An 11,366-nucleotide genomic window follows, 5' to 3' on the forward strand; every position below is an offset into this window, starting at 1 on the left:
TGGGGCTACTTTGCTCACACTGGTCCTGGGGCCCTTGTTAAGGAAAGCAGCATCGTGAACTCTACCCAAGTACCAGGACAATTTAGCCCTAAACCTGACTACCTCTGCCAGCAGACTGAAACTAGTGGATCTTTCAGCAAGACAATGACCCCAAATTCACATTAAAATCCACAAATAAAAAGGTTAATGATGCAGAAGCATCATTGTGTAATGGCTACAACAGTCTAAAGACTGCTGAAACTCCCTGAAAACCTGTGACTCAATTGAACAGCACAGCCCATAAGCACGGATCAACAAAGACATCAGGATCTGGTAAAGATTGTGGGTGGAGGAAGAGTCTAAGATCCCTCCCAAAGTGTTCTCTGGTCTTGTAACACGTTATGTAAAAAGACTCAGTGCCATTATCCCTGCAAGGGGAGGGTGCACACAGTACCAAATACAGGGGTGCCAATAATTGTGACACACAATTTTTGTAAAATTGTTGTATCATCTGAGAAATGTCGTTTTGGTAGTTTCCATTATATCATTAAATATATTCCATATGTTGGACAATGAAAATATACCTCAGCACTGGTAATCTTTATATTCAACAGTCTTAGTAATTGTTATCGTTGGTGCAGAATATTTTGGAGGGAATTGTATTACTGTACAAGTTTATGGCTCAGTTAAATTCCAGATTTGTCCCTGTCTGTTGTATGTGTGTGTCTGTGTGTATTATTATGTCGTTATCATGTTCTTCTTGTGTGTATTTACAGGTCTGCCAATTTGGGTCAGAACCCACTTATGAATCTGATCTGGTGTGTTCAGGTGTCCTGAGACAGGGGGCGCTGTTTCTAAAATGAGTTCCTCAGAGGAGACCGAGACTGACAATGGAACCCACGGCCTTGCGAGAAAGAGGTGAAAATGCATGAATCAGAGAGTTAATGTGCTGTGAGTTAGAGCTGCAGTAAGAGGATGAGTTTAACTGGAAGCTCTGTCTCCTTGTGCTGTGAGTTAGAGCTGCAGTAAGTGGATGAGTTTAACTGGAAGCTCTCTCTCCATGTTTTGTTCACAGGGTCCAGGTAGATAGGGCTGGATCACCTGTACCCAGCTGTCTGTCTATGAAGAGTGACCGTTCAATGGATCATCCAGTCGACCTCAGTGGAGAGTTCACAGGTGATCAAAGGTAATGAAACACGTTCATATTGCATTAGACCTGCAGCAAAAGGATGAGTTTAACTGGAAGCTCTGTCTCCATGTGCTGTGAGTTAGAGCTGCAATAAGAAGATGAGTTTAATTGGAAGCTCTGTGTCCACGTGCTGTGAGTTAGAGCTACAGTAAGACGATGAGTTTAACTGGACACTGTCTCCATGTGCTGTGAGTTAGAGCTGCAGTAAGAGGATGGATTTTACTGGAAGCTCTGTCTCCATGTGCTGTTTTTTAGAGCTGCAGTTTGAGGATAAGTTTAATTGGAAGCTCTGTGTCCACGTGCTGTGAGTTAGAGCTACAGTAAGACGATGAGTTTAACTGGACACTGTCTCCATGTGCTGTGAGTTAGAGCTGCAATAAGAGGATGAGTTTAACTGGAAGCTCTGTCTCCATGTTTTGTTCACAGGGTCCAGGTGAATAGGGCTGGGTCACCTGTACCCAGCTGTCTGTCTATGAAGAGTGACTGTTCAATGCATCGTCCAATCGACTTCAGAGGACAGTTCACAGGTGATCAAAGGTAATAAAACACGTTCATATTGCATTAGACCTGCAGCAAGTGGATGAGTTTAACTGGAAGCTCTGTCTCCATGTGCTGTGAGTTAGAGCTGCAGTAAGAGGATGAGTTTAACTGGAAGCTCTGTCTCCATGTGCTGTGAATTAGAACTGCAGTAAGAGGATGAGTTTAACTGGAAGCTCTGTCTCCATGTGCTGTGAGTTAGAGCTGCAGTAAGAGGATGAGTTTAATTGGAAGCTCTGTCTCGTTGTGCTGTGAGTTAGAGCTGCAGTAAAAGGATGAGTTTGACTGGAAGCTCTGTCTCCATGTGCTGTGAGTTACCCTGCATTCACACAGTGAGAAACTGGGTTGATGGGTTGCTCAGGTTTACTAGACTGAGGGAGGGTCAGGAGCTTCCCGTTGTATCCTCTTAGAGGTTTTGTGCAACTACATATTTTTGACGAGAAATAACGGCGTAACAAAAGACGCATATTTGCCACACAGTCACATATCATCTCCTTTTGTTTCTATAGTTATGTCAGACACTGATAAATATTTGTTATTGCCATCTCGTTAGCCACTCTCTGTATCTCTCTCACTAGCTGGCTAGTGATCTCTCCATATCGCTCTCACTAGTTAGCTACCTAGCTAGCGATCTCTATCTCACAGACTAGCTAGCTAGCATGCAAGCTGAAACTGCCATCCAAGTGCCATTTTCAGATGCTTATCCCTGTACTCTTTTTTTTTTTTTAAACATTGTATAACACCTGGTGTAATTGTACCATAATGATAAGTTGTTTGTCAATTTTGTCTCACTAAGCGGAATAATAATTTGCAAAATGGTATCATATCGGTTGGAGAAATAGGAAGTCTGAAACTCTGATTGGTTGTTCACGGGCGATGCCAGCAAAAAATGATAATGTGAGCAACATTTTTAGGGCAACTTTGGTTGCTCAGTTGCCCAGTTGCTCGTGTTGCTGGGCCTCGCTCAGCTACATAGAGAATGAGTGGACTTCCAGCAACTCATCAACCAAGTTACTCACTAGTGTGAACGCACTGTTAGAGCTGCAGTAAGAGGATGAGTTTAACTGGAAGCTCTGTCTCCATGTGCTGTGAGTTAGAGCTGCAGTAAGAGGATGAGTTTAACTGGAAGCTCTGACTCCATGTGCCGTGAGTTAGAGCTGCAGTAAGAGGATGAGTTTAATTGATGAATTTAACTGTAAATTTTGTCTCATGATTTGTTCACAGGATCCACTGCTCACAGGCATCCAACCGTCTTGTAGAGAGGAGTTCAGAGAAACTGTTCTCAACACAGGTACTATTTATATTTTTTTCTATTTTAATATTTGCTGGTGTGATTGTCTTGTACTGTACACTGCATTTCCATTTCCTTTCCTTTGCATTTCATGACAAGAAATGAATTAGTAGCCTTTAATTGATAAGATTGAATATGTAATCAGGTTTTTTAATTTTGTAGAGTGCTGCTTGGCCCTCATGGGCTCACAGAAAGACGCAAATTATTTTTTAGGACCCAAACACAATGGCAGAGTAAGACTCCAAACAGAGTGTTTTAAGCATGCAGTTTGTAGTCAGAATTTTCCAAATGTATTGCACTGAGAAAAAACTGATTTATTCTATGGGAACTCTTGATTTATCACAAGTAGTGTCTCTATAAAAACCACACAATAAAATGTCCAGTGTTAATTCAACTCTTTTAACAGATAATGTTTCATCCCACTCTGCAATGTGGGACCAAATGTTATCTGTTAAGAGTTGAATTGACACTGGACATTAACTGGACATTTTACTGTGCATTAATCAGGGATAAAAGGTGCACTTCAAACCTGAGGCTTTGGACCTTCTGCATGTGTTCTGTTTAAAAGTATCTGTTCCCGTCCTGGCCTTCCTATAAGAGAAAACATGAGACATATTGCAAGAATCTGATTGTTTCAATGGCTCTGATACAGCACACCACTTAATGTGTTTATTTCACACAGCTGTAGCACACCTCTTCATGTGTTTATTTCACTCTGATACAGCACACCTCTTCATGTGTTTATTTCACACCGAGACAGCACACCTGTCCATGTGTTTATTTCACACTGATACAGCACAACTCTCCATGTGTTTATTTCACACTGAGACCGCACACCTCTTCACGTGTTTATTTCACACACTGATACAGCACACCTCTTCATGTGTTTATTTCACACTGATACAGCACACCACTTCATGTGTTTATTTCACACACTGATACAGTACACTGCTTCATGTGTTTTTCACACAGTGATACAGCACACCTCTTCATGTGTTTATTTCACACTGATACAGCACACCTCTTCATGTGTTTATTTCACACACTAATACAGCACACCTCTTCATGTGTTTATTTCACACACTGATACAGCACACCTCTTCATGTGTTTATTTCACACTGATACAGCACACCTCTTCATGTGTTTATTTCACACTGATACAGCACACCTCTTCATGTGTTTATTTCACACACTGATACAGCACACCTCTTCATGTGTTTATTTCACACTGATACAGCACACCTCTTCATGTGTTTATTTCACACTAATACAGCTGACCAGCAGCCCTGTGAAGCAGAAGGATCTCACTGACTCACTGGAGAGAGATGAGCAGCACAGTAAGAGTTTTCACTCATTGCTACTGTGTGTCCATTTGAATGCTGAAATGAGCTTAGCAATCGAATATAACAGAGTACAATGTTTTGTAATGTTTTGTTGATTTATAGCATCTAAACTTTCATAGTAGTGTTTTACATCAACAGTCTTGCATATGGAAAACATCACACACTACATGTACACAAAGGTGTTTAAATTAAAATATTGCATCCAGCAGTGATTATGGGGCAAGCAAATGCACATGAGATTAAATGTCCCTGAAAGAGATTCAAATCTGGTCTGAGTTTTTATCCAGGATTAATGAGCACTGAGCATAAAAATTATAAGATGATTAAATTACTACATGACCCATGAAGACCATATTTACCACATCATACTATGAAAAATTAAGAAATTGAATGTGATAAAGGAATTGAATCCTTTTTCATTGTTTGATATGTTTTCATTTTGTGTGTAGAGCACACTGTGAGAAGTGTGTAACACCTTAAGAGGTGTGTAAACCATTGTGAAAATGGACTGCATATGTATTTTTTATTATCTGTTCTGTTATTTTAAACATTGTTTCTCATGTTTCCTCTCCTCAGATACATCCATAGAAAGAGCACAGAAGCTGCTGAAAACTGCTCTGAAAAAGTTTGAACACATATTTGAAGGTTTAGCAAAGCAGGGCAACCCAGCCCTCCTCAATGAGATCTATACAGAGCTCTACATCACAGAGGGGGGAAGTGGGGGGATCAATGATGAACATGAGATCAGACACATTGAGACAGCATCCAAGAGACACACCACACAAGAGACTGCAATCCTCTGCAATGACATCTTTAAGCCTTCACCTGGACAAGAGAGACCCATCAGAACTGTGCTTACAAAGGGCATCGCTGGCATTGGGAAAACCGTCTCTGTGCAGAAGTTCATTCTGGACTGGGCAGAAGGAAAAGCCAATCAGGACATTGATTTCATTTTCACTCTTCCTTTCCGAGATCTGAATCTGAAAAAGGAGAGAGAATTCAGTCTGATGCAACTTCTACAGCACTACTTTCCACAACTGAAAGAGATCAAGAGTATTGAAGGCGATAAAGTGAAAATTGTATTTATCTTTGATGGTCTGGATGAGTGTCGACTTCCTCTAGATTTCCAAAGCAATAAGATCTGCTGTGATATAACAGAGTCATCATCAGTGGATGTGCTGCTGACCAACCTCATTCTGGGGAATCTGCTTCCCTCTGCTCTCCTCTGGATCACCTCCCGACCAGCAGCAGCCAATCAGATCCCTCCTCAGTGCGTCCACCAGGTGACAGAGGTACGAGGGTTCAATGACCCACAGAAGGAGGAATACTTTAGGAAGAGAATCAGAGATGAGACAAAGGCCAGGAGAATTATCTCACACGTGAAGTCATCCAGGAGTCTGCACATCATGTGTCACATACCGGTCTTCTGCTGTATTTCTGCCACTGTACTGGAGACAATGTTGGGTAAAGAGAGTGGAGATCTACCCAAAACTCTGACTGAAATGTACACACACTTCCTGCTCATTCAGACTAATGTGAAGAATGAGAAGTATCATGGCAATGGTGTGACAAACCCGAAAATCTCTGAGTCAGATACAGAAATCATCCTGAAACTGGGGCAGCTGGCTTTTCTACAGCTGGAAAAGGGCAATCTGATATTCTATGAAGAGGACCTGAGAGAGAGTGGCATTGATGTCAGTGAAGCTTCAGTGTACTCTGGGGTGTGCACAGAGATCTTTAAAGAGGAGTGTGGGTTGGGTGAGGAGAAGGTCTACTGCTTTGTGCATCTGAGCATTCAGGAGTATCTGGCTGCCTTGTTTGTGTTTCATTCATGTGTGAATGAGAACAGAAATGTACTCAGAGCAGAAGAATCAAGACCTCGCAGACACAGAGTGCACCTGTCTGAGTTACACACGACTGCAGTGGATCAGGCCTTAGAGAGTAAGAATGGACACCTGGACCTTTTCCTCAGATTCCTTCTAGGCCTCTCTCTGGACTCCATTCAGACTCTATTAGGAGGAATACTGACACAGACAGGAAGCAGATCACCTGTACCAGATTGGATGGAAGCACCATATAATTACAGTCCATTTACCTTGTACCATTTAGATCCACAGACACAGACAGGAAGCAGATCACCTGTACCAGATTGGATGGAAGCACCATATAATTACAGTCCATTTACCACTTACCATTTAGATCCACAGACACAGACAGGAAGCAGATCAGAGAGCATTGAGAGAACAGTATTGTACATAAAGGAGAGGATCAAAAAAGATTCTTCAGCAGAGAGGACCATAAATCTGTTCCACTGTCTCAATGAACTGAATGACAACTCTCTAGTGGAGGAAATCAAGAATCTCCAAACATCAGGAAAACTCTCTAATGAAAAGCTGGAACCACACCAATGTTCAGCTCTGGCCTTTATGTTACTGATGTCAGAGGAGATCCTAGATGAGTTTGACTTGAAGACCTACAACACATCAGCAGCAGGTTATCAGAGACTGCTAACAGTAGTCGGGAACTGCAGGAAGGCCATGTGAGTATTATGTAATTATTAAAGTAGATAATAACAGCATGTTTTTATAAACACTTCATAGTTAAAGTGAAAATAGAATACAATAAAATTGTCAGGCAAGTGAGAATTATGATTTTTGAGTCAAGCTATTTTAACAGATTGTGCCGTCATTTAATGAATACAGAAGTACCATCAATGTAAAAAATGTATCCAACATGTAAAATGTATTTTATTAGATTTAATTTACATATTATCATCAGCTAAAGAATCAAGACCAGAGATCCAAGACTGTGATCATAAAAGAGCAAGGCAGAGCTGAGAAGCAAGGCAAATGGCACAAGATCAAAGGCTCACTTTTGCTTTACAGGCCAACACTTTATTTCAATTTTATTTTATTTGTATAGCGCTTTTAACAAAGGAGCTTTGTCACAAAGCAGCTTTACAGAGAACCGGCCCCTAAAGAGTAAGCCTAGGCCAACAGTGGCAAGGAAAAACTCCCTGACTGATAACAGAAAGAAACCTTGAGCAGAACCGGACTCAGAGGGGGAACCCATCTGCCGCGGGCAGGCACTGGTTTGTTGTGGAAAATCAACAGTGGCAGGAGGCGGGGGTGCCCAGCTGGTCTAGCTGGTCTAGGGCTGGAGCTCCGGGCCAGGGGGGGTGCTCAGCAAACTTGGGCTAGAGCTCCGGGCAGGTGCCCAGAGCCGAGGATGACGAGAAAAAAAAACATTCTTAGGGGGTTCAAATGGTAGATTAGAAACAGAGGTGCCCACGTGCGATAAGGAAAACCCCGGCAGAATGAGGCTATGGCAGCATAGCTAAGGGAAACAGAGGCAGGGGCCAACGCAGCCATGAGGGCAGGCTTGAGACAGTCATCACCAGACCATGACCAGTTCAGCTTAACACAGCACTACCAATGATGATCCAGTGACAGCACTAACCGCTCAGTCTGCCAGAGACTCTATAGCTATGCCCACCACCCAATCCTGCCCCTCAAATATAAGAGAGACTAAAAATATATGTTTTGAGCCTAGCTTTAAATAAGGTGATAGTGTCTGCGCCCCGAACATGGGCAGGCAACTTGTTCCACAGGAGGGGAGCACGATAGGAGAAGGCTCTACCACCTATGGTACTTTTAGATATTCTAGGAATAACAAGGAGGCCTGCACCCTGCGAACAGAGCGTTCGTGAGGGAATATAAGGAAGAAGTAAATCATTTAAGTACAAAGGGGCAAGCCCATGTAAGGCCTTAAAGGTAAGAAGTAGTATCTTATAGTCTATTCGGAATTTAACTGGCAACCAGTGAAGCGATGCTAACACTGGGCTGATGTGCTCGAATCTCCTTGTTCTAGTGAGAATACGAGCTGCTGCATTTTGAATTAGCTGGAGCCCTTTCAGAGAGGAATTTGCACATCCAGACAAAAGAGCATTGCAGTAATCTAATCTTGAAGCAACAAGAGCATGAACTAGCTTTTCTGCATCATGTAAGGGCAGTATTTTCCGAATTTTTGAGATGTTTCTCAAGTGATAAAAAGCAACCCTGAACTAAGAGAGTGCCTGTCCAAGGAGGCCTACAAGATTTTCAAGTCTATCCAGAAGGATGAGGTGATCAACTGTGTCAAATACCGCACTTAAGTCTAAAAGCACAGGTACAGAGATGCAGCCATGGTCGGAAGCGAGGAGTAGGTCATTGAGTACTTTGACCAGGGCTGTTTCAGTGCTGTGAGAGGGTCTAAAACCAGATTGAAAAACTTCCAATATATGATTGGAGTGCAAAAATGAACCAAGTTGTTTTGAAATGGCCTTTTCTATTATTTTGGAAGGAAGGGAGGTTCGAGATAGGCCTGTAGTTAGGTCACTCACATCCAAGTTAGGCTTTTTAAGAATAGGTTTGATGGCTGCAAGTTTAAGAGTCTGTGGTATGTGTCCAGATGCTAAAGACACATTGACAATATGTAAAATTGGTGTTCCAATCACTGGTAATAGCTCCTTGAAAAGCTTCATAGAGATAGGGTCTAGAAGACAAGTAGAATATTTTGAGGAATTAACTATGGCATTAAATGAGATCTATTGGAGCACAAGAGTTCAGATAGGCCGCCTGTCTTTCTGAAGATTCTTCTGAAGATTCTGCATCCATGCGTTATATGTAACACCAGCAGAACAGATGCACTGCACTACATGGTTATATATAACCTCAGCAAAACAGACAGACTGCACTACAGTACCTGGTTATATGTGAACAGATCACTTTTTTGCATTCTTGTTTCTAAAGTGAATCTGGCTTTTGCTGTGTATTGGCTTGCAATGCTGTGGGAAGTTTCTCACAGTTACCAGCAAAAGTAAAGAAGCAGAGCCTAACTCACTATCCAAACTGAAAGACTTGTGTTATTTCTTGCATCTTTACTTTTGGTTGTATCTGTGCCAAATGTCAGAAGAAAGGGGGCCATTTGGGTAAGAATTTCATCTGTAGAACTGTCAGAGTTCTGTCCAACAGGACGTCTAATTCTCAGGCCCAAAGTGCTGCAGTTGGAGAGTGTAGCAAAGTCATTTTCCTCAGAGCATCAGTAACTTTAAATCCTCAATATCACTCTTCATCACTCAATGTGATTACTGTTACATTGCACATATCAGATTTTACAGTATATTGCGCTATTTAATCATACAATAATATATAAACTCTTCTTTGCAGACTGAACAGCTGTGACCTCACAATGACGTCTTGTGAAATTGTGGCCTCTGCTCTTCAGTCATCAAACTCACCCCTGAGAGAACTGGACCTCAGCTACAATAACCTGGGAGATTCAGGAGTGAAGCTGCTCTGTGCTGGACTGATGAGTCCAAACTGTAAACTACAGAGACTGGACCTCAGCTACAATAACCTGGGAGATTCAGGAGTGAAGCTGCTCTGTGCTGCACTGATGAGTCCAAACTGTAAACTACAGAGACTGGGGTGAGTAGTGCTGTGTACTGTGTGACCTTAACTAAATAGAATTAGTGATTATGGCTCTGTGCAGTGAAATATATAAAGTGCTTTCTCTCTGTTTACTCCTATGTCCACCAGCATTCTTTCTTTGTCCACATTGTTCTCATCCCTCTCTTCTAACTGCTCTAGCACAACAAAGAAAAGCAGGATAAACCCTCATGAGTCTTAGGGTTGCCAGGTTTGTGGTTCTTGACCAGAATGTAAGTTTTCAGTGGAGTCTGTAGTATCAGGTCACAGGTGATGACTGAATGCTGAATGCATGATTGACATTGTAAAATATTGACCACTTCAGTACAGTAATATGTTTCACGTCTATCATAACATAACAAAAATAACATAACATAACATAATGACGAGAATAGGTCATTCAGCCCGACATGCTCACCGTTTTACTGCCTACCACTAGTGCTTGGTTTACCTACAAACTAGATAGTATCCAGCATCGTATCAAGCCCGGTCTTGACAACCCCCAGAGTTTCTGCCTCTACTACATGACATGCGCCAAGCTATTCTACACAGTGACTACTCTCTGTGTGAAAAAATACTTCCTAACGTCGGTGCGGAATTTACCTTTTGCTAATTTCCTTTTATGCCCCCTCGTCATACTAACAGAGCTGAACCTGAAGAATCTCTTGTAGTTCACTTTGTTGATCCCCTTTATGAATTTAAAAGACTCAATCAAATAACCCTGAGTCTACTTTTACTAAGCTTGAAGAAGTTAAGCATCTGAAGTCTTTCCTCAAAACTTTTATCTTTCATACCAGGAACCAGTTTGGTTTCCCTTCTTTCAACCTTTTCCAGATCCTCTATATCTTTCTTGTAGTACAGTCCCCAGAACTGCACACAATTCACTAAGTGTGGTCTGACAAAGGTATTGTATAAAATAAGTATAACTTCCTTGGATTTACAGGGCTCCAGACTAACTTTTTACATTGGATGCACTGGTGCGCCTAACTTTTTCATTTAGGTGCAGCAGCACATAATTTAGTTAGACCCAAAATTTTTCACCGCGCCTTTTGGCGCCGTAATAATACATTTTAAGTGTTACCTTTTTTGTCAGTTCCCATACACATTGGTAATTTCTTAACACATTATGTAAATGATTGTAAACAGGAATAAAGGTGCAGATAAATGTTTTTTCTTTATTTAAATCACAGCACAAACAAGAAATGGCAATAACCTCAATTGTTTAAAAAATAAACTTAAAAAGTGCTGATGTTTAAAGTGCTTGACAAACTGAAATAAATAAATCAAACTCAAATAACTCAAATAAAAGTGTGCGCTGCTCCCGGAGGAGTACAGGGCGCGGTTTCACACACACACACTAGTGATGCGCGGATCGGCTCTGACGTCATCCGAATCCACATGTACGCATAAATCATCCACCCGCCACCCACCCGAACAAATTATTTTATCTGATTTAGAGACCCGCACCCGATCACACATTACCGCTATTTCTCATTATTTCGCAGCTGTTGCATATGACATACCCAGCACTTGACTCGTCATTCACTAAATCGCTCCC

General features: G+C 41.7%; 1 protein-coding gene across 4 annotated transcripts; it reads left to right on the forward strand.

Moving 5' to 3' along the window:
- Positions 1-756: 756 nt before the first annotated feature.
- On the forward strand, positions 757-10,734 carry LOC135246378 (NACHT, LRR and PYD domains-containing protein 12-like). Of its 4 annotated transcripts, XM_064319857.1 has the most exons (9): positions 757-897; positions 1,055-1,165; positions 1,595-1,705; positions 2,930-2,996; positions 4,271-4,334; positions 4,917-6,391; positions 6,572-6,879; positions 9,548-9,808; positions 9,971-10,734. In XM_064319857.1, the coding sequence occupies exons 1-9, from the start codon at positions 839-841 to the stop codon at positions 10,008-10,010; spliced, it is 2,496 nt and encodes an 831-aa protein (XP_064175927.1). In that variant the 5' UTR covers positions 757-838; the 3' UTR covers positions 10,011-10,734. The 4 variants fall into 4 exon arrangements, with proteins under 4 accessions (XP_064175927.1, XP_064175924.1, XP_064175926.1 ...); XM_064319854.1 differs by having other exon boundaries at positions 4,917-6,879; XM_064319856.1 differs by lacking the exon at positions 1,595-1,705 and having other exon boundaries at positions 4,917-6,879.
- Positions 10,735-11,366: the final 632 nt, after the last annotated feature.

This window comes from Anguilla rostrata, unplaced genomic scaffold (assembly GCF_018555375.3).
Source record: "Anguilla rostrata isolate EN2019 unplaced genomic scaffold, ASM1855537v3 scaf0238, whole genome shotgun sequence".
Taxonomy (NCBI): Eukaryota; Metazoa; Chordata; class Actinopteri; order Anguilliformes; family Anguillidae; genus Anguilla; species Anguilla rostrata.

Coding starts and splice junctions, on each gene's coding strand:
- LOC135246378 (XM_064319854.1), top strand. CDS start 839: ATGAGTTCCTCAGAGGAGACCGAGACTGACAATGGAACCCACGGCCTT. Junction 898..1,054: donor CACGGCCTTGCGAGAAAGAG/GTGAAAATGCAT, acceptor TTTTGTTCACAG/GGTCCAGGTAGATAGGGCTG. Junction 6,880..9,547: donor GGGAACTGCAGGAAGGCCAT/GTGAGTATTATG, acceptor TCTTCTTTGCAG/ACTGAACAGCTGTGACCTCA.